At 38.5% G+C, this 26680-nt stretch overlaps 1 protein-coding gene across 1 annotated transcript in view; it reads right to left on the bottom strand.

Annotated features, from left to right (window-relative positions):
- LOC139364066 (uncharacterized) overlaps positions 1 to 25323 on the bottom strand; it is a 36188-nt gene extending 10865 nt beyond the window's left edge. The window contains exon 1 of the mRNA XM_071099378.1: positions 213 to 25323. Coding sequence (XP_070955479.1) covers positions 3361 to 4083 — 723 coding nt within the window. The 5' untranslated portion in view covers positions 4084 to 25323 and the 3' untranslated portion in view covers positions 213 to 3360. The remainder of the gene's footprint in view (positions 1 to 212) is intronic.
- Positions 25324 to 26680: the final 1357 nt, after the last annotated feature.

Here is a 26680-nt window from a genome sequence, read left to right as displayed (position 1 = left end):
TTGCTTAAAGGGCAGTATTGGGGGTGGGAGTTACCCGATTTTCCAGGTGTTGTGTGTCTCAGTTCCCCTGGCTAGGAAAAGGGATTCCCTTCCCCCTTGCGCTTCCCAGGTGAGGCAATGCCTCGCCCTGCTTCAGCTCTCGCTGGTCGGGCTGCAGCAGCTGACCAGCACCGATGATCGTCTGGCACTCCCCAGTGAGATGAACCCAGTACCTCAGTTGAAAATGCAGAAATCACCGGTCTTCTGTGTCGCTCGCGCTGGGAGTTGGAGACTGGAGCTGTTCCTATTCGGCCATCTTGCTCTGCCCTCCCAAAAAAAGCCTCTTAACTCTATAAAATCATGACTCCAGTGTGAATAAATGGAGCAATTTTCCTGGAATCCAAAAAATAAATAAATAAACGGAAGACAGAAAGAAGAAAGGAAGCAAACTACTTCCTATTTTAGCATCAAAAAGTACAAACCAGTACACACAGAGTCACTGAATCTCCTTGTGAACTAAAATTATGGATGCTGCTCAATCCTCTTCTGCTGAAATTGTCCAACCTGTGTCTATTATGTTGGAAAATGCCCTTGCCCTGGTTGGACTCACCTCTGTTTGGGCTACATGGAAAGAGGGCTTACTGGAAGGTGTGCTGAGAGACACTGCTTCTCCCCAGCATTAGAGCAGAGATGACAAAAGGCATTCCCGCCGCTCTTCTATTCCTTTCCTGCTGCATGAGTATCTTGGCCTAAGGCACATTGGACAATCTCACAGGAGCCAGATATTAGGCATCCAACATTCCTTTTATTGATTATTATGAGTTGAGTGCCAGTATTCAGAGATATTGGCCCTCTCACCCTCCACTGGCTTCCCTTTAGGAAAGAGAGAACCTATTACCATGTCTCCCAAACACCCCTGCCAATGTGCTTTTAAAATCTTCTCTCTCACCCATCTGTATTTGATCTGCAGTATATTTTGTTGTTCATTTTCTGGTAAAATATTTTAAAGCTTAGATATTTGTTGTTTAGGTACTCCTTTGTGAGTTTCATTAATTCTTCCTGTAAAGATACCATATTTTCTATACTGAGAAATTTGTTCCTGGATTGTGTGGTCACCATAAAAGCTTCTGACAACTTTTCTTTTCCAATGTAAATGCAGTCTGTCAGCTGCTGAATGGTTTAAGATTCTTATGACTAGTAACAAGACCATCCAAATCATCTGCACTCCGTAAAATCAGAATTCTCCACAGCCCTGGTCAGTCTGGAGAATTGGCACTATCTCAGGCCTTCTTTTTCTCTATTGCCCCAGAATTTAAAAGAGACATCATCAGTTTAGTTTAACCCTACATTCTGAGATGTCTAAAAATAGTTGTAAAAATCTGATGATAGTTAAAATGTTTTCAAAGTTTAAAATGTTTTACATGTCTTATGTATTTTGATTCCTGTGTTGAGACAACTTATTTTTTTGACAGCAAAAAAATCAATCCATATTGTTAGGGAAAAAAAGAAGAAAGGAGATGGATAGCAAATGAACTGTGCTGGTTGTTTGAGTTGCCCATGCTGAAGATGCATATTAAACAAAACAAAATTAGTAGAAACCAGAAGAGAGAACAAACAGTAACTTCAGCTGTGAAGCTGTTGATCCTTATCTCTCCTGTCAAATTCTGGGCAAGAAAACCACACAGATAGTCCATGTAGCCCTGGGCACCTCTGTGTTTTCTTAAAGACAGCCCTGATGTGTAAAAATTGTGTACACACATGACCTTCTCTCTGAGTATTGCACAACACCACCTGGTAAACTCCCTGTAAATCCTCAGCATTTTATTGACCTCTTTGTATCCTCTTTCCATTTCTCTCCCTGACCCTTCAGTAGTCTATCCGTTCAGAATATCTCAGCATGATGTGTCAGTGTTCCTAGCTGAATGGAGAAAATTTATCTCAACCATACAAGGATTTTTAAACAAAGTGAATAAAGCATCATCTCAAGATTTTTCACTTGCATGAGCTTATTCCAAGGCTCTATTTCTAATTTTGTATTTATATTATTTTTGTTGAAATTCCTCCCCTAAATTATACAAGATCCAGATCTCACAAAGCCCACATATATCCCTGGTCTCCACTCACCCCTGGACCCTTTCTTACCCAATACTCCATTAAAAATCAAAATATGATTAAAGAAGTACCAAACTTGCTTGTCTTTGAGTCTCTCTATCAAATGGACAATTCATCAAAACAGTTTTTAAAGGCATCTGTATTTTTCTCTTTTCATGCTGCTGATAAACACATACCCAAGACTGGGCAATTTACAAAAGGAAGAAGTTTATTGGACTTACAGTTCCACGTGGCTGGGAAGGCCTCACAATCATGGCGGAAGGTGAAAAGCACATCTCACATGGCAGCAGACAAGAGAAAAGAGAGCTTGTGCAAGGAAACTCCTGTTTTTAAAACCATCAGATCCTGTGAGACTCATTTGCTATCACAAGAACAGTACAGGAAAGACCCACCCCAGTAATTCAATCACCTTTCACCCGGTTCCTCTCATGACATGTGGGAATTGTGGGAGTTACAATTCAAGATGAAATTTGGGTGGGGACACAGCCAAACCATATCATTCCACCACTGGCCCCTCCCAAATCTCATGTCCTCACATTTCAAAACCAATCATGCCTTCCCATCAGTCCCCGAAAATCTTAACTCATTTCAGCATTAACTCAAATGTCCACAGTGCAAAGTCTCATCTGAGACTAGACAAGTCTTCCACCTATGAGCCTGTAAAATCAAAATCAAGGTAGTTACTTCCTAGATACAATGTAGGTACAGGCATTGGGTAAATACAGCTGTTCCAAATGGGATAAATTGGTCAAAACAAGGGGCTACAGCAAGTCTGAAATCCAGCAGGGCAGAAAAATCTGAAAGTTCCAAAATGATCTCTTTTAACTCCATGTCTCATGCTGATGCAAGAGGTGGATTCCCAGGGTCTTGGGGCAACTCCACCCCCATGGCGTTGCAGGGCATAGCCCCCTTCCTGCTACTTTAATGGGCTGGCATTGTCTGTGATTTTCCAGGTCCACAGTGCAAGCGGTCAGTGGACCTACCGTTCTGGGGTCTGGGGTCCTCTTCTCACAGCTCCACTAGGTGGTGCCCCAGTAGGGACTCTGTGTAGGGGTTTTGACCCCATATTTCCCTTCTGCACTGCCCTAGCAGAGGTTATCCATGAGGGTCCCACCCCTGCAGCAAATTTCTGCCTGGCCATCCAGGCATTTTCATATATCCTCTGAAATCTAAGCAGAGGTTCCCAAACCTCAATTCTTGACTTCTGTGCACCTGCAGGCTCAACACCACATGGAAGCTACCAAGGCTTGAGGCTTCCACCCTCTGAAGCTATGGCCCAAGCTCTATGTTGGCCCCTTTCACCCATGGCTGGAGCAGCTGGGATGCAAGGCGCCAAGTCCCAAGACTGCACAAACCAACAAGGCCATCAGCCTGACCCACAAAACCACTTTTCCTCCTAGGTCTCCAGGCCTGTGATGGGAGGGGCTGCTGTGAAAACCTCTGACATCCCCCGGTGACATTTTCCTCATTGTCTTGGGGATTAACATTTGGCTCTATGTTATTTATGTAAATTTTTGCAGCCATCTTGATTTTCTCCTCAGAAAATGGGATGTTCTTTTCTATTGCGTTGTCAGGCTGCAAAATTTCCAAACTTTTATGCTCTGTTTCTCTTATAAAACTGAATGCCTTTAACTTCACCCAAGTCACTTCTTGGATGCTTTGCTGCTTAGAAATTTCTTCCACCAGATACCCTAAGTTATCTCTCTCAAGTTCAAAGTTCCACAAATCTCTAGGGCAGGGGCAAAATGCTGCTAGTCTCTTTGCTAAAACACAAGAGTCACCATTGCTCCAGTTCCCAACAAGTTCCTCATCTCCATCTGAGACCACTTCAGCCTGGATTTCATTGTCCATATCATTATCAGCATTTTGGTCAAAGCCGTTCAACAAGTCCCTGGGCAATTCCAAACTTTCCCACATTTTCCTGTCTTCTTCTGAGCCCTCCAAATTGTTCCAACCTCTGCCTGTTACCCAGTTCCAAAGTCGCTTCCACATTTTCGGGTATCTTTTCAGCAGCACCCCACTCTACTGGTACCAATTTACTATATTTGTCCATTTTCACACTGCTAATAAAGACATACCTGAGACTGGGCAATTTACCAAAGAAAGAGGTTTACTGGACTTACAGTTCCACATGGCTGGGGAGGCCTCACAATCATGGCAAAAGGTGAAAGGCACATCTCACATGGCAGCAGACAAGAGAAGAGAGAGCTTGTGCAGGGAAACTCCTGTTTCTAAAACCATTCAGATCTCATGAGATTCATTCACCCTCAGAAGAACAGATCAGGAAAGACCTGCTCCCATAATTCAATCACCTCCCAGCAGGTTCCTCCCACAACACATGGGAATTATGACAGTTATAATTCAAGATGAGTGGGAATGCAGCCAAACCATATCAGCATATTTTCTTTCTTCTTGAGTTCTTCTTTCATATTTATGTGTGCCATCATGTTTTCTTATCAACTGAAAAAAAAATTATCCCTTTTGCTTCTCCCTGTCACTTCATCATCTTCAATGTAGAGAGTTAAGTCATGCCAGTGAACAGTTGTTAGCCTTCCTCCATGAAGCAAAAGACCTTCAGTCTCCAAATGGAAGACTAAAAATGCAGGGAGGCTGAATTTAAGATAAATGCTTTTGCATCCCCAAAATAGCTGGACACTTTCTGCGATATCTCATGTCTTATTTATTTTCTTAGGACTAAGATTCCAAAGTCATTGGTAATGAACATAATGCAATCATCTTAAGATTAGTCTTTCTGCTCAGTAGAGAAAGCACTATATGACTAGTTTTGTTATGATTTTTTTGAGACAGTCTCACTCTATTGCCCAGGTTGGAGTGCAGTGGCATAATCTCTGCTCACTGCAACCTCCACCTCTCAGGTTCAAGTGATTTCCATGCCTCAGCCTCCTCACTAGCAGGGACTACAGGTGCACATCATCATGCCCAGCTAATTTTTGTATTTCTGGTAGAGACTGGGTTTCACCATGTTGGCCAGGCTGGTCTCGAACTCCTGGCCTCAAGCGATCTGCCCACCTTGGCCTCCCAAAGTGCTGGGATTACAGGCATGAGCCATCATGCCCTAGTTTTGTGATGACTTCCACCAGTGTTTAATTAAAAGGTGAGTTTTCATGCACCTGAATGAGTGATACAGGGGCAGGAAACTAAAATAATAGAGCTGAGAGTCCTGACCCCCACCACTAACTTCACATCTTAGGTTTGATAATCAGAATGACCTGAGCTCAGGGCTGAGCCTGTAGCTTCCTGCATCAGATAGTCTGGGAGTGGGATAGAGAGTCAAGTAAAGGGAGCATATCCTGAGAGCTGTGTGTGTGTTCACCCGAGCAGCCCAAGTCCTCTCTTTAGCTTGAAAAACATGAAATCAAATTTCCATCTAATCCTCCCCATCTTAAAGCTTTTACTTGGCCTTCTGCTTTTCACTCCAAGCTTTGTTTTAGCAGCTTCACATACAACCACAGAAGAGTCCGTGGTTAGGAGCACAAGAGCACAGAAGTTAGGCCAGGCAGTTCTGGGATTGCACATCATGTCTTGCTTCTCTCACTCGTTCTCACCTTGGGTTAACCATCTTCAGCTTTAGTTTCCTTGTGTATAGAATGGGGCTAGAATTAATGTTGTTAGAAACTAAATGCAATGTCTGTAAACTCCTTAGCAAATAAAATCTTTCAATAAATATTAGCTATTGTGAATGCCATAACTATCTTTCTGGAGTCTTCTAAACAAAGTGAATCATCAGGTATTTGATAGATAAGAAGTGATATAATACCAGAGAGGATAGAAAGACATGCTTATTGCCCACTCACTGTATCTTTTCCCTCTGCCAGAAGTCCTGAGATGGGTGTGAAGGAGCAGGAAATAGAAAGAGAAGGAAATACAGAGAAGATCAAGTGTATTAAAAAATATATGAATCCTGAAGATTCAGAATGGTCTAGGGACAGAGTTGGAATTGCTGATGACCATTAGAGGAGGATCCTTGATCTATCGTTAGTATTCCTTCCGACCTCAGGAGGGTTTCTCCCTCCAGATTAGTTTGGTGAACCTCAAAGTCTAGAAAGGGCAGCAGAGAAAAATGTCAGCAGAGAAAACTGGAGTCTCAAGAACAATTTCTTCTTCCTATTGGCAGAAGAGTTCTGGCTAACTAGTCAAGTTAGATATAAATCCACTTATTCAAACTAGCAGGTTTATGACATTTTAAAAGTAGAGATTATTAGTCTATTTCATAAAAGAAAAACTGTGAAGCTTGTTATTAAGTGCAATATAAGTACCACAAGCTCTAAAGTTTAGAAAGCAATTTAAAGACCATTCAGTTCAATCCCAATGTCAGGTGATGTAACTCAAGTTCAGAAGGGCCAAATGACTTGCTCATGGTAACATTGCAAGTTTGACCAGATAGCAAATATAAAAATCAGCTGGGGTAGACAAACAATTGGCTTGGCTTTTAACTTACTAACCCAAAGCTCATCAGTCAAATTGGTTTATAAATGTAGATACAGGTTAGGAAATGCCCATATGTAAATGGAAAAAAAATAAAAAGATTTGATTTATATTTACACAGCTTTTTCTTCTTTAAAGGATACTGTTTATAAAGATTTGTTGACTCACAAGCCACAAACTTCAAGAGAAGGTAGTTTCACTTGTATACTTTTTCCTCCTCAGATTTTTTTTATTTGAATGTGGGCAAATAATGTGATAGAATAAAAATTATTAATATCTTCCTATTCCCAGACCTCAGTTCCCCCTTCCCTGTCCATCAAAGGGTAGCCCATCTCTCCCCACCAAACCTGCAGTCAGATCATAAATAGGACTCTTTCCTACTAGGAGATTTAGTCAATCTAATAAAACAAACAAACAAACAAAAAACACTGGGATAATTAGAGGAGGAAGAAATGGGAGAGAAAACCTTAGTGGGTTGGGTGGAGGAGGATGAATATTATCAGAATGTTTGGGAAATGTGTTTTAAACTATGTGTTTCAATCTCCTTCAATACCCTCCAACAGAATTCCTTTCCAATTCCTTTTTTGCTTTTAAATTATGCTTCTTACAAAATACACTGCCATAAAATGAACCTCCTCTAGAAACTCTTCTCCTGGGCATTTAGGTTATAGGGGTTACAAGCAGTGGTGTACTAGAGACAGCTTGTACTGGCTTAGAGAACAAATGCTGTGCATCTCTTCCCAGTACTATTCAGTGATCTCATACTGGTAGTTTGAAATTGGCCGTGGTAGGAGTATTTACACCATAGAAATTGGCAAACATTACAAATCAGGGCTTGCTTTTCGCCCCCCTCCCAGAGAGCTGGTTTACCATCACACCACTGGACAAAAAAACACAATGGTAAAATAATCCTCCTCCCAGTTTTCATATTCTGATATTGTTGTTTTTGAAACATGATAGCTGGGTTTTCCTTTAGACTCTCTCTATTTTATAAAATACTTCTAAAAAGTTCCAAAGTCACACTCCACACCCTAGAATCCTGCCTGCTGTTTCATGAACACATGCACGAGTGAAGTCAGGGAGTGGTTGAGGGAATGTTTATTGTTTTATTCAAATTCATCCCCCACTGTTAAAATAATAATGTGTGCTATAATAATAGATGAATATCATTATTGTAATATTTGAAAGATAATACATTTTTATTCCTTAAATGTTTAAATTTATTGTTAACAAAATAGCCCTCTCCTAGGACCCTTGGCACCTATAATATATTTTAAAGCAGTGTTCTTGCCCTCTTTTTGCCATTTTTTTTATCCCTTTGAAAATATTAAGAAAGCTACAGACCCTCTAAACCAGAAAACTTGTAAGGCGAAAGTCCAGTTAACAGCAGGTTAAGAACCCCTGCTTGTAGATAAGGTCCCCATTCTCAAGGCATTTGCAGTCTCCTGGGTAGAACTTTTTGGGAACTTCTGCTCTGAAATTCCCTTAAGAATCCATCACACTTTTTTTAGTAGTGGCATCTTTATCCTCCTGGGGTAGATTGAACTTAAAAGGAAAAAAAAAGGAGCCAAAGGTCATTTGGCACCAAAACTGATGAATACAGTGTGCAATGAAACTGAGTATTACCTTTTTTGGTAAAAACAAATAGGGAGTAGAGTAATAGGGCCCTTTTTCTTTCTGACACATAAACTGGCTCTGTAGGCAATTCCAAAAGAGGATTTCTGGAAAAGATCTGGGCCATACAACATCATCACAATAAGTGGGTATCTTCCATTTCTCTGCCCAATATTTATGGGGCAGATGATAAGGGGAAATCTGGATGCATAAATTCTTAATTTCTACCACTTTAATGAAAATAAATCAGTCTCATTACCATATATATCCTGTTTCCTGTAGTTCACATGTATCAAATTTTACCATGTAGCAGGTACTGTGTTGAATGCTCTCCGTGCTTCAGATAAGCTCTATGAAATATGTAATACTGTTATCTTTAATTTATAAATGAGAAAACTGAGGCTTAGAGTAGGTAAGTAGTGGCAGCTTGGAATTTGAAACATCAATCTTCCCAACTCTGACTCCTGTGCTCTTAACCACTGTTAAGATCACATCTTCCTGTCCACACATGAAAATCACATACCGCCTTTCATTGCTAAATGAAAAGCCACTAGAATGATGCAGGTGAGTATTCAAACAGATGTTTAGAAGCAGCAGCCAGTTGTGTGGGTAGTGATGAGAGAGAGTTGCATGGAGAAGGCAAAACTTTGGTTCAACAAGATTCCAATAGAGAAAAAAGGAGTAATTACAAGCAGCCGCAATAGCAAGGACAAAAATTTGAAGGTAAGATCAGCAATGTGCTTTTGCTAAAAGAGGACACAGAGGAACAGAACAGAACTGAACAGAACAGGCAGAATGATAGCAGGGCAGATAAGTAAACCACTGCAAGTGGAGGTGGCAGCCAAGGGAGGCAGGGCAGCTATTACTAACAAAACAAACAAACAAAAACAAACAAAGGCATGTTGCTCACTAAACCCAGGAGGAAGATAAGAATAGCATCTAAGGTAGAGATTCGCATCCCAAAGTTCTACGGAACTTCGAAAAAAATCCCAGAAGCAAGCTCATACACATTATATCCCATATCAGTTAAATTCACATTTCTGGGAATGAAATCCAGGCTCCAGTGTGTTTGGTTCCTTTGTTTTAAGCTCCCCAGTGATTCTAGCATATATACAGGATTAAAAATCACTGGTCTAACATCTTGGTTAAGGTAGATGAAGCAGATAGGGAAGAAGTATGAGTATGTGAAACAAGCTTGACAGCTGAGAACTAGGCCAAGAAGAGGAGCACAGGCAGAAAGGTAGTAACGACACAGACATGGGCTGGTACCAAGCTCCCAGGTGGGGTAGGAAAGCCATGACAGATAGACACTCTGTAAGTAATCAAGAGGTCTTTGGGTTCAAATCAACTCTGTTCATACCAAATTGATGGAGAACCATACCAGATATGGAGAGAGTATAGACATAATCAAAAGTATAGGCTCTGCTATTCCTTCGCTATGGCACCCTGGGCAAGTTACTTGACCTCTGTGAGCCTCAGTGCTTTCCTCTGTAAAAATGGGAATGTTAATCATATCTATCTTCCAGGGATATACATACACTAGGCATAAGAAAAAGACTATGAAGTGAAGGTCCTCTAGGAGATTCTAGTTCTAAAACAGGGTGAAAACTGAAGTGAAAAGTACACATTCCTGAGAACCAGGAGATGGCAATAGAAAGCAGGTTGGTGCCAGGTAGTAGGAGAGCTCACTATTTAAAAACAAAACAAAGCAAAAAAAAACAACGTTTTAGTAATGATAGGGAAGGAAAAGCACAACATTTTTGGAAAGCAGTGTGGAAAAATATAACAAGAGCCAGAAAGATGTTTGTACCATTTTATCCAGTAATCCTACTCTTGGAATTTATCCTAGAAAAATAAATCAACAGAAGAAAAAGAAACTTCAGTGTATAAATATCTATATTCTTAAAAAATGGAAACAACCAGAACTGTCAAATATAGGTCAATGGCTAAGTAAATTGTTATATATCCACCATATAGAATATTAACTTTGGAATTCAGGAACCTTGTCTTATTCGTCTTTTAATTTTTTAAAGTTCAACCTTAATTATACAAGGAACACTTTTAAAAATTGTCATTATAAAAAAATTAATCCAATAAGAAGCTAAAATTCTCCTTAACCAATTTTAGTTTTCCACCTAAAAACTGCCACTCTTAACAGTTCAGTGTGCACGCTGAGACATTTTTCGAGACACTTGTACAAACACCCACAGACACATTTACACATACATATATGTACACTTACACATATCTATAGAGCTATCTATTTTGTTTACTGTATGTTACAAAATGCTATCTTGGCTGTACTTGTTGTTCTGCAATTTTTTTTTTTTTTTTTTTTTTTTTTTTACTTAGCAATGTGCCTTGGAAGATTTTCATGTCAGTACTGATAGATATATCTCACTGTTTTTAATTTAAGGATGAATATATCACAGCTTATTTAACCATTCCAAGTATTGGTAGATATTGATGTAGCTTTCAATTTGCATAATGACAGACGTTGTTTAGATGAACACTCTTGCTTCTTGCTTCTCTCTCCTGACGCGCTTTAACAACTGTTTCTTGAGGGCATGTAAAGAAGAGTGAAATGGTTGGATATAGAGGATCTGGTCTATGGGTTTAAATGTTAATAGCTAAATGGCTGCACCAGCTTACGTTTTGCCAGCAGAAGAGGGGAGTACCCAATGTCCCAGGCGCTAAAGTGGATATTATCAAACTTTAATGTTTCCAATCTCCTAGGTGAAAATAGTAACTATTACTGTAATTCACATTTACCAACCTCTTGTTAGAGTAAGCCTCTCCTTTGGCCGTACATATTCGTTTTCAGTGTTTTAGCTATTTGTCACCTTTGCCAATTTTTCCAATTTATTATCATTTCAGTATCTCTGTCATACAGCATAATCAGTTTTGAGTTAAGTGGTTAAGTGCTGAAATATTTAGTGAGTTAAATTATACATTTAAAAATGATCATAAAAACATATAAAATATGTATGACATAATGCAGTTAGATTAAAATGAGAATAAATTATTATGTGCAACATGAGAAGATATTCATACAATTGAACATGGGCTAGAAAGGAATACTTTAAATAAGAACAATAAAACTAGAAACAGTAGCTAATATTTACAAAGTACTTTACATATACTTACCACTAATCAAAATGTTTTACATTTGTTAATATCTTCATACTAATACTATGACATTTTTTTGAACTTGCTAAAAATCATTGTATAAATGGCAAAGCCAGATTCTGATAAGCCTGGGCAATCTGATTCCATAGCCTTTACACTCTTCACTATTACGTTATACTAATATAGCTGCTGCTGTTATTGCTTCTCCTCCTCCTCCTCCCTCTCCTCCCCCTCCTCCTTCTTTTTCTCCTTCTTTTTCTTTTCTTCTCCTTCCTCCTCCTCCTCCTCCTCTTAATTTTGCTGTGAACCTAAAAGGCTTTTTTTTTTAATTAAGTATTTTCTTTCTTAAGTTGCTCAGTGAATGCTGAGTTAAGACCAATGGGAATTCGAAGAGCTTAGAAAATATCATAGCAGAATAGTTAGAATGAATATTCTATCTAAAATATCATCACAGAATAGTTAGGATGACTCCCAGTGCACAAACAGGTATACAAAAAAAAATTATTCACTGTGATTTAATTTTTATTTCTAATATTTTTCCTGCCAGTCTATTAGGAAATATAGCTTCAGTCATTTTCTTGCTTCCCTCTCCTCCATCCTGTGCAAAGCTATGCATGTCAGAGTGGGAGTGGGGAGAGCACATTGCATATCATGTGGTCTTTGATCCTCCATTACCAGGCTATCTAATTTGCCAGTGGGATATCCTCTATCCCTTTCCAGTTTGCTGCCTGCCGCTTCTGTGCTCTCAGTTCCCACCTAGGGCCAAGGATGCCTTATTATTCTACCTGCCTAGTTGCCTATACAGCTATTCTCTCTGTAGGGCTAGGACTACCTCCCAGATGGCTCTGTCTGGGATGTGGGGTATATATCCTCTTGCCTAGAGACACATTGGCCTTCTTACTCTCCCTTCCAAGACCAGGAAAATTGTTCTTCTAGACAGGGGAAATTTCTAATTTCATGGTTTTGGTCAAGACAAGTTCTATGTCCCAAATTCACTCTTATCTCTTCGACCTAGGCTTGTGTGCCTAAATCCAAGATGACTATTAGGATACTTTCTTCTTTTTATGCTGGCAGGTCTCTCCCTTGAGATAATGTGTACAGAGCCAACCATTAGATTAGGGGTAGGGTGGAAAGCTAGAAATACAAAAAAATTAATAGATTTTTGCAGCTCCAGATAGATTGATTGATTGATAGAGATACATGAGAAATATCTCATGATACACTGCCACATAATCTCATCCAGGTATGAGAATACCCAAGGTACTCTCTCCCTTGGACATTGTTGGCATCCAGGTGGATCATCTATAGCCAACTGTTCTTTTTCTGAGTTCCTTGACAGCTGAACAAAAACTTTGTCTTTCCACTGTTACTTGACAGACATACTTGCCTCACTCTTCATCATATTTTCCTTCTGTTGCTATCCCTGCAAATCTCCCATGGACAGCTGGGGCCATCTGCCTACATAACAATTGGCAGCAAACAACAAAGTGTCAGTTGCTTCTAATGACTCAATAGATGGGTAGCTGGAATAGATAGCACTATCGGGGTCTTCCTGCCCTGAGAACAGGGCTGTCTAGCTTCGTGAGTATGTAATCTATGCAGTCACACAGCGCCATGAGCTTGATTTAATGCTCTGTTGTCACCATACTGGAATTTTTAATAGCCTTTTTAAACAAAGGGCCCTTTGCCTTCATGTTGCATTGGGTCTCATAAATTATCTAGCTGGTCCTGCCTAAAGGTCATCATTTCAAAAGATTTGAAAACTCTGTACTTGAAGACCCATCTCCAGAGTTTCTGAGACTGAGAAACTGTAAAGATAAATAATATTTCAATTGCATTTTAAGGATACCATTAATGGATAATTTTGGTAGGACTGGTTAAGGGATACCCTTTAGGGTCTTTTTTTTTTTTTTTTTCAAGTTCAACACTCTTGGGCTTTCAGGATGATATTAGTAATTCTTATAATCCCATTTGTGAGGTTAATATGCACACTCTCTTCTTCATTTATGATGGTGTCCACACATATAAAAATGCTACAATACGAAAATGATCGCAAACTCTATGTTGGAATTCATTCAAACAACCATTTTCAGAATGATCAGCGGTTTGACTGGATGGTGTCTTTATGCAGTACAAATGATTGTGGAAGCCTAACTGGACCAATCCCATGAGCAACACTATGCTAATTAATGTACTGTCCCATGCTCACTCGTGGATCAGTAGGTACCCTTTGACCATCACCTTCCCATTTGCTGTGGCATCAGCCTTGAGTCAGACCCATGACACCTGAACTCTAGGCTCCTCCATGAGGTTCAAAGAGATTGCTGAGAATCCATCTTATCAGCCAATCTTTCCCCATTCCATCCTAGTGAGGTTAATAATATATGAAAGAAGTTGTAGATAATATGATAACTTCATGTCCTCAAGAGTTAATATGATTTTTTTTTAAAAGTTTGTATCTTTCCTGTCACATGAAAAATACCTCAGGGATGGAGGCTTCACATCAGTGTACTATCACACCAGCTTGAGAAATATGTCATCCTTCTATCTAATCTCTCTATTTATGAGAATCAAAAGAGGATTCTGTCTTCAAGCAAGGATCTGTTCAGCCTTTCAGAGAACGCAGAATGTCATCACAGAAGGATGTGGTCTGTTTTCTGAGATGATTTATGGCTCTTAGAGATGAGCTTTGAGTATCCAGCCTTTGGCCAGGATACATGAACTTCTTTATTAAGTATCATCATGCACTGAATGTCTGTTGACACATAACACTGTATTTGTCAAGTGTCACCAAACCAGGAGGGACCCATCTTCTCATTATCACTGCCCTTCTTATGAATATTACTTAAATCTGCCAATACAGAAATCAGAGAATTTTTTTAAAGTTCACACAATCTAGAGTAGGATGTGTTATGGTCCAATGAATGGTTTTTCAATGATAGACTGAATTGAGGCAGGCAGTTACAAAGTAGTGGAAGAAAGAGTGGAACCAGGATCCATGAGTTCAAAGATTATTTCTGCCTTTACCAGCAGTCTGTTGCAGAGCAAGTTACTTAACCTCTCAGAGATCCACTTTTCTGTATACAAATTGAGACTAACACACAAACATACAAACTCTAACTGCTTTATGGGGTTGTTTCTGAGGCTAAAATAGATCGTTTCTGTGAAAAAGTTTTGTAATGGGTAGTCTTGAAAATAAATAGTGATTAAAAATTAAGCCAATATGTAAAAATTATGTGTAGACATTATTAATTTCTAAGGCAATGTTCCTCAATCTTGGCTGCTTTTAAAACTCTCAGTCTCCAAGCTGCATCCCAGATCAATTAACTCCGAATTTCTGGGGTTTGGGTGCAGGCATCAGTATGTTTTTAAAGCTCCCTAAGGTGATGACAATATGCAGCCAGAGCTGCATAAAGGAAACTGTCCTAAAGGAAAAAGAAAATCACTTTCATTGTTTGCTTCCTATCGCTTGACCAAATGACTTAACAAACAATATAATAAACAAAAAATTATATATCCCTCAAGCACCTGGGATGGTGCTGAGCGCACTAAAATTGCTAACCAAATATTTGTAGATAACCTTTACAAATGAGTATGAAAAGAGTTGAAAATTCTTCACATTAAGTTCATACTATTGCAACTCATTTCTTATTTAGTGAACTATTTAGGGGGAAAGGAAAGACAGTAATGACTGTCAAAAAAAACAAAAACAAAAAAAACTAAAAGAACTTGGCATGAAAATTCGGGTGGTATGTTGACCACAACCACATATAAATGAGTAATGAAAGCAGACAGGAAAGAAAAATGAAGCTGCACTGGGGGGCCCCGGCCAGCACGTGTGCATGCAGTTTTCCTTCCTGGCATGTGGTTGCCTTTGGTGTATGGCTAATCCAGGAGGATGCCAGAAAAGTGTGTGAAAAGTCTTATAAATGTGTTCAGTGAACATCGTTGACAAGCAACTGGACTCCAGCTCTCCCATCTGTCTCTGGCAGGGTTGCTGCCAGCCTTCCAAGTCTGGGAGAGCAACTGTGTGGTAAATCACTCTGTAGCCTGGGAAAATCAAGAGTTTTATTTTTTTATGGTGGAGAGTCTGTTGCCCTCCAGGTGGTGATGTCTGTGGGAGAGGGGTAGGTCCCAATAAGTAGTCCTCCTCAGGGAATTAAGTAGTAGCTTTGGAAGGGTCCCCAGAAAAGCTAGGGGGACTGATATTGTTGCACTGGGCTGGGAATTTTATGTATGAGATTACGTTTAATGCTCACAGCAACTCTATGAGGTGGCTATTTTATTGTCTCTGTTTTGTCAATTCAGAACTTAAGGCTCTAAAAGTTTAACTCACACTCTGCAGATCGCAGGGCTAGGAAGTGGCAGACTGGGGGACTTCATGAAGTCTGCTGTCTCCAAAGATGTGTCTTCTCTATAATAATGGTCTAAATCACCCAAAGGTAATCAATCAGCTAAGTCTTCACTCAAGCCAAGCAAATATTTTGGGTCACTATCCATGTGTATGCCCTTCTCGCTTATCCATGTGTATGGATCCTCGAGCCATTGCCTAGATTATTTTCATCCCAAAAGTAAGTCAACCTACTGTGTGACCATGTAGTATCACATAGAGCAGCAGTAGCACCTAGAGCTTAGTAGTAATGCAGATTATCAAACCCCGTTGCAAGCCAACTGAATCAGAAACTACATTTTAATGACATTTCCAAGGAATTCACTGAAGTTTAAAAAGCACTGGCCCCACACCATAGAATTTTTTATCTGAAAGGGAATTTAGGTTAGTGTTTCTCAAATTTGTGTGCATTAGAATTATTTGGGGGAAGAGAGTTAAAATGCAGATTCCCAGGTTCTTTGCCCAAGGGTTTTTAATTTGGGAGCTGTAAGTGGGATCTGGGCAATCTGCACCTTTTAAGAAGCAGCCCAGTTGATTCAGCTATGGGCGACTTAAAAACAAGACTATGATGAACATTGACTTAGGAATTTCAGCACCTACCACTCATTTTGATGAATCTGAGGTCAAGGAGGGGAGAGGGATGACTTAGGTCATGAGGTGGTTAGTGACAGGACCAAGATGGAGACTGTGTCCTTGAAGCAGACTAAACATACTAGGTTTGGCATTGTAGGCCTTACAGAAAATGACTGCCAAGTCTCTACCACACTTATTCTTTGTGCTACTTTAGAATCATTGATCCAATTGCAGCTCATTTACTCCTAATGAGAAAGGAATACTCTGGATCTGGAGATGGAGGAAGGAGTGGGAGTCAATGGATCTCACTGGTCTTTTTTTAATAGACCTGGTTTTTAAAGTTTGTTTTGTTTTTAATAAGCCAAAGGATTTATTTGGCAGAGGAGAGTTGAGGAGCATAGAGACACAAGTGAAATAGTACTTACACCTACATCTGTACGTGCTTACATGTACACTATCTCATTTAATCCTAAAATAGTCCTGTGAGATGCCATTTTACAGCTAGTAAACTCCAGAGTCAGGGAGGGAATACAGTCTTCTGGCTTCAGGGATCTCTCTGTTGCATGATTACCACTTTCTGGGGAAAGTTAGAAATTCCACCTTGAGACTGTAAGCAGTTGGTGGACCATGGTTTGTAAACCCAAAAGAACCAATTAAAATCATGATTAGATCATAGTTTTAATTTTATCATCTTGACTATGGAAATCCAATATCATCTCCAGCCCTTTACTATATCCCTTAGGAAGAAAGTGGAGCAAGGAAAAAAAAAACATCTGTGGGGTGCTTTTATTCAGGAATTATACTTTTCTTTTGGAAGGTGGAATGACATAGTGGGAAAAGCATAATTTGTGGTTCAAATAATGCCTCCTCCATTTACTAGCTGTATGAAACTGGTAAAATTTTCCAACGACTCTGAGCAGTGTTTTTCTCATCTATAAAATGTGTCATGATGAGAATCACAGAGATAATGTCAGTATATAGTTTGTCACAATGCTTGGGACCTAGTAAGTATTCAATGCCTACAAATCATGGTTGAAATAGAGTAAGGAACACATTTATTTTGGTCAGTATTTTTGACCCCAGATAGTAAGAGTGAAAGTTTTCTTTCTTTAGCTCTACTCTTTCTTCAAAATTCTCTATCTCAAGGAACTAGAAAACAAGAACAAACTAAACCCAAAGCTAGCAGAAAAAAAACAGCTAAAATCAGAATTGAATAAGCAAAAATCAAACAACCACCTTAAAAAGTAGGCAAAAGACACGAACAGACACTTCTCAAAAGAAGACAGACGAGTGGCCAATAAACACGAAAAAATTCTCAACATCAGTAATTATAAGAGAAAGGCAAATCAAAACCATAAGGAGATATCATCTCACACCAGTCAGAATGGCTATTATTGAAGTCAGAAAAGAACAAATGCTGGCAAGGCTGTGGAAAAAAGAGAACACTTATACACTGTTGGTGGGAATGTAAATTAGTTCAGCCACTGTGGAAAGCAATTTAGAGGTTCCTTAAAGAACTTAAAACAGAACTATCATTCAACTCAGCAACCCCATTACTGGGTATATATAGACACATGCAGTTGTATGTTTATCACAGCACTATTCACAATAGCAAAGACACAGAATTAATCTACATGCCCCTCGATGGTAGACTGGATAAAGAAAATATAGTACACAGACACCATGGAATACTATGAAGCCATAAAAAAGAACAAAATCATGTCCTTTGCAGCAACATAGATACAGCAAAAAGGCCATTATCCTAAGAGAATTAACACAGGATCACAAAACCAAAGACTGCATGTTCTCACTTATAAGTGGGGGCCAAACAATGGGTATTCATGGACATAAAGATGGCAACAGTAGACTCTGGGGACTACTAGAGTGGGGAGGTAGGAAGAGGGGCAAGTGTAGAACAACTTACTATTGGGAACTGTGCTCAGTATCTGGATGACAGGATTCAGTTGTACCCCAAACCTTGGCATCACACAACATACCCAGGTAACAAACTCATACATCTACCCCCCTGAATCTAAAATAAAAGTTGAAACTATTGTTTTAAAAGATTCTTTATCTCAATAAGTGACCTCACTATCTGTCTACAATAAGCCAAACTAATCACCTTGTGCTTATTTTGACTTTTCCCCATCCTTTGCCACCTAATTGAATTGGTGTTCGAGCTGAGCTGGCTGTACCTTTGAAACTCCTCCTAAATCTGAAGATTAATTTTCATATCTACATTCCTGTCTAATGTGTTCCTCATAATTTCTCTCATGTGCTGTCAAAGTAGTTACAAAGCTGATCCTTTCTGGGTGAAACTTCTCCCATTCCTCCATGCAGCCACTGAAGCTCTCCATGTAAAATGCAAATCTCACTGTGCTAAACAAAAAATAACTTTCTTTTTAAAATAGAACATTCCTCATTCGGAGTGTGTTTTGTGTTTGCTTGAGATTAGATTCAGGTTATGTATTCTCAGCTGCGATACTGGATGGGAGACGTATCCTCAAGGTATCAGCTCTGGAGGCATGATGTTCATCTTTCCCTTATCGGCAATGTTAACTTTGATCACCTGGTAATTGGAAATACTTGCAAATTTACAGAAATGTTGCCCTTATGAAACAGTACAACAAATACCCATATGCCTTTGACCCAAGGTCACCTGTAGTTAACATTTTATCCCACTTGCTTTATCGCTTGTTCTATCTATGTAATATTTTTCTTAACTTTTATGGTAAGCTTCATAAATCATGGAGCTTTAAATACTTCGGTGTGTATTTCTCAAGTATATAGATAGTGTATATATAGTCCATAATCACAGTATAGTCATCAGTACCAATGAATTTAAATTTGATACAATATTTTATCTAATCTATCATTTGTCTTTCCATTTTCTCAGGTGACTCATTAATGTCCTTATGGCATTTTCCCCTCTAGTATAGGATCCAGTTTAGGGACAGGTATTGCATTTATTGGTATGTCTCTGTAATCTCCTTAAACCTAAAATATTTCCACAGCCTTTCTTTGTTGTTTTTTTTAAAAAACTACACTGTCTCTCCTTTTTGCTAGTAGAGTGTTTCTTATTCTGGGTCTTTGATGCATGTTTATGACTAGATTCAGGTCCTGTATTCTCAGCCCGAATACTGCATAGATGATGGTGTGTTCTCCTCAGGACATAATGTGGAGGAACACCATGTCCATCTACTTCAATGAATTTTGGTTACCCTGTCAAGTTATTGTTCAATTTCTCCACGATGGAATTACTATTTTTTCTTCTTCACAGAAGATACTGTAAGACAATGTGGATATTTTTCTCTTCATCAGAACTTTCGGATTTAGCAATTATTGATGATTCTTGCCTGGTGCAATCTGCACTGTAATAGTTGCCAAATAATAATTTTTCAACTTCCATAATTCCTCAATGTTTACAAGTTGGCTGTCAGCATTATACTGTATGCAAAAGCCCTCCATCCTCCCTCATTCATTCATTTATTTATCTTTTTATTGTCAGTATGGACTCATGATTTGTTATTTTTTCAATTGTTTATAGTTTATCACTGTATTTAAGAATTTTGGTCCTCAAATTGTCCCAGATTTGGCCATTGAGAACCCTTTCCGGCTAGCACTTTGGTAATTGTGACGTGACTCCATCATTTTTTAAAAGTGCTTTCTTACTTTCCAGCATAACAAGATGTTCCAGGTTTATCTTTTTTCCTACCCTATCTCATCCCTGGAATCAGCCATATCAAAGACCCTTGATTCCTTTTACTGGAGAATGGTATTAGAGACCAAAATTTAGGTTTTAGGTGGGATCATTGCTACTGGAGTGTCTTTGATTCTTGACCCTTACAACAGGCCTAGGAAATGCATATATGTATACCTATACATATACATATATAAAATATATATACAAACATACATTGAACATGAAAACAAACACATACATATACATGTTTGATTACATGTGTACATCACATGCATTTACATAATTTAGAAATCATCAGTTCATACTGATACCTACAATTCCAATGCATGCCCATGGGGTTCTTTCTTGGCTTCTCTCATACTATGTATTTTTGTGTGTGTGTGTGTGTGGTTTTTGTTGTTGTTGCTTAGTATTTGATAGCACAACAGTGTGACTACCATCAATAATAATTTAAAATTTCTTTTTTTAAAAAAATTTGTATTCCCATAGGTTATTGGGGCACAGTTGGTGTTTGGTTACATGAGTAAGTTCTTTAGTGGTGATTTGTGAGATTTCAGTGCACCCATCACTCGAGCAGTATACACTGCAACTAGTTTGTAGTCTTTTATCCCTCACCCACTTCTCACCCTTTCCCCCTGAGTCCCCAAAGTCCAATGTGTCATTCTTATGCCTTTGTATGCTCATAGCTTAGCTCCATTTTATGAATGAAACATACAATGTTTGGTTTTCCATTCCTGAGTTACTTCACTTAATAGTCTCCAATCTCAGCCAGGTTGCTGTGAATGCCATTAATTCATTCTCTTTTATGGCTGAGTAGTATTCCATCACATATATATACATATATATATATATATATATACACCACAGTTTCTTTATTCACTCGTTGATTGATGGGCATTTGGGTTGGTTCCACATTTTTGCAATTGTGAATTGTGCTACTACAAACATGTGTATGCAAGTATCTTTTTTGTATAATGGGTATGAATCCCAGTAGTGTGATTTCACATGCTGTATTTGTATGTTCCTTCTTCCACAGAGAGAACTTTGACTCCCTTCCACATCATTTACTCACTGACTCAATGCTATAATTTATCTAAAATAGTTTCAGAACTGCTTTGCCCATATTTCTATAACTGAAAAAAAAGCACTAAGAGTTCAGGATTTGTTTGCTATCCTTCTCCCCTCACCCCTCATGCCCAACCTTGGCCCAAATTGAAGGTATATTGTCAAAAATTGTGTTTGTAAGTTACTTATTTATTCTTTCCTCCCTCCCTCCCTCCTTCCTTTATTTTTCGTTCACTATGGTTACCATATTTACTGAAATATGATTAGGTTTATTCTTTTCCTTCTGCTTTTGTTTTCCTCCTTCCTTTCCCTATCGATTTAATTTTATTTGTTGAATATGTAGAACATTCACATGCTTTCCTAAGTAAAAAATATTTTTCCTGCTTTAGCACACAAAAAGTAACATACTATATGCTCTTTGCTTTATTCACTTAATATTATCTCCCGGAAATTACTCTTTATCCAGTTAGCAGAGATCTCCTCATTCTTTTTTATAGCTGTGTATTACTCCACTGTGTGAATGGAGCTTTTAACTAGGCCCCTATGCTTAGATATTTAAGTATCTCCTATACTTTGCAATTATAAGCAGTGCTGCATGGAATAACCTTATGCATATGTTTTTTTATATTGTTAGAAGTATGTATTCAGAGTAAATTCCTAGAATTAGCATCATTATGTTGAAGGGTGAATGCACAATGTAATTTTAGTATGTGTTTTGAAATTCTCCTCCATAGGAACATATGCCATTTTACATTCCACCAGCAACGTATGAGACAGCCTATTTCCCTGCAGCCTTGCCAACAGTGAATTGTCGAGCTTTTAAATATTTGCCTATCTGATAGGTAAAAATGTCAGTGTAGTTTTAATTTGCATTTTACTTATTATAAGTGAAATTGAACATTTTCTTAAATGTGTAAGAGCCATTTTTAAATTGCTCTTATGAATCATCTGTGTATTTTGCCCTTTTTACTATAGTATTTTCTGTTTTTCCTCAATTTAGATCTAGTTCTTTAGGAACTAGATCTATCATCTATGATATGTTTTACAGTATTGTCTCCTAGTTTGTCATTTGTCTTTTGACTTGGTTTATGGTGGGTTTTTTTTGTTTTTGTTTGTTTGTTTGTTTGCCACTTAAAAGGCTTTTACTTTTATGTAGTCAAATTTATCAATATTTTGTTATATTGCATCAAGTTTTTTAAGTCATAGTTAGAAAGCCTAAGTCTTACTATGTGATTTTTAAGGGCTTTGAAAATATGCCAAAAACTAGCAATAGTGCAAAGAACAACAAGCACTGCAATAGCAGAAAAGGCAAAATGCTTTGGAGAACTATGTAGAGGTGCCGGATTAAACACAGACTGCCTAGTTAAATGTTGAGTTTCAAATAAGTATTGAATAATTTTTAATAGATTATATCCCAAATATTGTATGGATTATACTCATATTAACTATTATTTGTTGTTTTATCTCAAATTCAAATTTAACTGGATAACTTGTATTTTTATGAATCTAACGTCCTTAGTCCCAGGGAAAGATACACAAATCCCAGTTTGGGCTTATCCTCTGTTGTCCGTTTACCTTCCTAAAAACAGATCAGTACTCTTCACCTATAGAACCCTTGCAATCCAAGTTGCCTCAGGGTCATTGATTCATCTGTGTAGCCGCTGTTCCCACACCTGTCATATGATTTCTTGTCCATCACAAAAATAACAATTTTAGAGGTAAGGATATAGACAGAATGTAGTGCACAGAGCCGACTTTAGAATCTGAAGCACCTGGCTTTTAATTCTGGCTGCATAATCTTGGGAAGTTTATTTATTGTACTTAAACTTCAAATAATACCTACTGTGCAGGACTTACATAATTAAGTAAATTAAATTGTGTTTACATATTATAAATGTTCCATAATTATTTATCTATGATTACTTACTAAACTCACATTTTCAGCAAATATAGTTAAGGTAGGTCTTCTCATCAGCAAAAAGTGGGTATAAAGTCATAGCATCATAATCTGTTAGTGAGTATACTCATTTCTCAGACAAGGAAACTGATGCACAACTCATCATCATGACATTGGGACAGGGCTCTTCAGTGATGCTTCCTAGTGCAAGAATCAGCCTCTGGCCAACTTGGGATGGGCTATGGCATTGGGAAGGAGTGAGAAGGACACAGGACAGAGTAAGGAAATTGAGGGCAGGAATTAAGCAAGACATCAGAACAGACGATGGGAGAGGTTGAGTGATAAAGACGACGAAGAGTTAATTAATAAAGAAAATACATAAGGAAGAGCGAAAATACAAAAGTAAATGTGAATGTGAGAGAAGGAAGTAGTAAAATGCTTTTTAAAATGCCAGTTAGAGGAATAGCAGAGCAAGTGAGATAATATAAATAAATGGTTGGACAAATAAGTGAATGAATAAGAAACTAGAGAAGTGAAGATGACTATGGGGATGAGGGGAAGTATTGCTTACATACTATAATTTATGAAGTAGTTTTTACCTATAACATCGACATTTAATCTTTATAGTAATTCTGTGAGGTGAGCAGGTAGATATTATTTTTCCCATTTTACAGAATGAGGAATTACTTAAATCAAAGCGGATAAATCATTTGCCCAGGATTGCAGTGTAAATAGGTGTAGAGCTAAAATGAGATCTCAGAGCTCCCAGCCACTCCCCCACATACTACACTCTTGTCCTTAAGAGCCTCAGGGACTGTGGTAAGAAGAATGAAGGGCAAGGATCTATCTAGACAAAGCCAGGGCTTCTAAAATTCCAGGTGTTTGGTATGTTCTATACTGAGAGAGACACAGAAGCCCGCTCCATGGTGAGGACCAGAATTCAGGATATGAATTGTTCCAATTCCTTGTAAAAAAAAAAATAAATAAATAAATTTAAAAAAATGGAATTCCTTCAAGCTATAAAACTAGGAGGCATGGTCTTCCAGACTTGATTTCTCTTTGATCTGGCTGAGCCTCCACAGTTTGTGACATGAACCATAAATTTGGTCTTAGTTCACTTCTCAAAACCTGCAGGCTACGGACTCATCACAGAAGCCAGATTGCAGTCTCTCATCCCCAGGCTCATCTTCTAGAGTGGAATCCATGTCCTTTGGATAGGGCCAGTGTATTAGTTGGCAGACAAATGGAGGAAACCGAATTTTCCTATAATCGTTGTGAATTCCTTCTTTGATGTTCATTTACAGCTGCAGTGCATACAATTTCATCTGAATCAGATTAGGCTCTGATAACCCTGGGAAGCCACAACACTGCTAGAGGTGAAAGATTTATACACACAATTCCTTTCCACAGCAAGAAGAAATCAAGGTAGAAACAAATCACTGCCAAATCAACAGTGCTTTCTTCCAAGAGTTTTCTGATGTCTTTTTGAGGTGGTTCTATTTAGTCTCGGCCACAATATTGTGTTCCTAATCACATATGTTTAGCAGAGAGTTTGCCCCCAAAACTTATATGTTGAAATCCTAACCCCCAAGGAGATTATGTTAAGGTGGTGAGGTGGGACCTTTGGATGGTCATGTGGTGGGCAGCATGGTGGGCAAAGCCCTCATGAATGGGGTTAGTGGTCCCCCTCATAAAAGAGACCCCCAAGAGCTAGCTAGTCCCTTCCACCATGTGAGAACACAGTGAGAAGGCTCTATGAACTAGCGTGGGCCATCACCAGACACCAATTCTGCCAACGTCTTGATCTTGAACTTCCAAGCTTCCAAACTGAGAAATAAATTTCTGTTGTTTACAAGCTAACCAATTTGTGGTATTTTATTATAGCAGATCAAATGGACTAAGACAGTCCTTGATGATAATAGGAATACAGATATACCTCAGAAATATTGCAGGTTCAGTTTCAAACCACCACAATAAAGTAAATTTCTCAACAAAGTAAAATCACATGAACTTTTTGGTTTCACAGTGCATATATAAGTTACATTTACACTATATTGTAGTCTATTAAATGTGCAATAGCGGTGTGTCTAAAAAATACACATACTTTAATTTTAAAATTCTTTATTGCTTAAAAATGCTAACAATTCTCTGACCCTTCAGAGAGTTGTCATCTTTTTTGCTGATACAGAGTCTTGCCTTGATGTTGATGGCAGCTGATGGATCAGGGTGGTGGTCGCTGAAGGTTGGGGTGGCTATGGCAATTTCTTTTATTATTATTATTATTATTATACTTTAAGTTCTACGGTACATGTGCGCAACGTGCAGGTACACATGTACCTAGGTATACATGTGCCATGTTGGGTTGCTGCACCCATCAACTCGTCCTTTTACATTAGGTGTTTCTCCTAATGCTATCCCTCCCCCAGTCCCCCACCCCTCAACAGGCCCCAGTGTGTGATGTTCCCCGCCCTGTGTCCAAGTGTTCTCATTGTTCAATCCCCAGCTGTGAGTGAGAATATGCTGTCTTTGATTTTCTGTCTTTGTGATAGTTTGCTGAGAATGATGGTTTCCAGCTTCATCCATGTCCATTTCTTAAAATAAAACAGCAATTAAGTTTGCCATATTGATCGACTCTTCCTTTCAGAAAGATTTATCTGTAGCATGAAATGCTGTTGGATAACATTTTACCCACAGTAGAACGTCTTTCTAAATTGGAGGCAATCCTCTCAAATTCTGCAATTGCTTTATCAACTAAGTTTATGGAATACTCTAAATCTTTTGTTGCCATATCATCTATGTTCACAGCCTCTTAACCAGGAACAGATCCCATCTCAAGAAACCACTTTCTTTGCTCATTCATAAGAAGCAACTCTTTCCCTGTTCAAATTTTATGGTGAGATCGCAGCAATTCAGTCACATCTTCAGGCTCCACTAGTTCTTTTGCTATTTCTACTACATCAGTAATTACTTCCTCCACTGAAATCTTGAACCGCTTAAACTCATCATGAGTGTTGGAATCCACTTCTTCCAAACTCCTGTTAATATTAGTATTTTGACCTCCTCCCATGAATCATGAATGTTCTTAATATCATTGAGACTGTTGAATCCTTTCCAGAAGGTTTTAAATTTACTTTGCTCAGCTCCATCAGAAGAATCACTATCTGTGGCAGCTATAACTTTGAAATGTATCTCTTAAAAAAGAAGACTTGAAAGTCAAAATTGCTCCTTGATCCATGGGCTGAGGAGTGCATGTTGTGTTAGCAGGCATGAAAACACATTTATTTTCTTGTTCATCCCCATAAGAGCTCTTGAGTGACTAGGTACATTATCAATGAGCAATAACATTCACCATAACAGACATAATAGTAATGAAAAAGCTTGAAATCTTACAATAATTATAAAAATGTGATACATAGACACAAAATGAGCCCATGCTGTTGGAAAAATCGCTCCAATAGACTTGCTCAACACAGGATTACCACAAATCTTTAATTCGTGACGGAAAAAAAAAACAATATCTGCGAAGTGCATTGAAGCACAGCATAATAAAATGAGGTATGTCTTGCTGTCTTTGTGAAACAACAAATACCCAAATGAACATTAATGTGACACAGTTCTTGACTTCTGGGTGAGTCTGGAAAAGGGTCAAGGAGTTGGTGAGTGTTGGAGTGTGGGAGGAATCTTGTGAGGGCTGGGAACAAGGAACTTTTTGACTTTGTTCTAACATCTTATCCCTGGTCTCAGAACATGAGTCATATGCAAAATCCTGCCT

Source organism: Macaca nemestrina, chromosome 7 (assembly GCF_043159975.1).
Source record: "Macaca nemestrina isolate mMacNem1 chromosome 7, mMacNem.hap1, whole genome shotgun sequence".
Lineage (NCBI taxonomy): Eukaryota > Metazoa > Chordata > Mammalia > Primates > Cercopithecidae > Macaca > Macaca nemestrina.
This window is presented reverse-complemented; position numbering and strand designations above follow the sequence as displayed.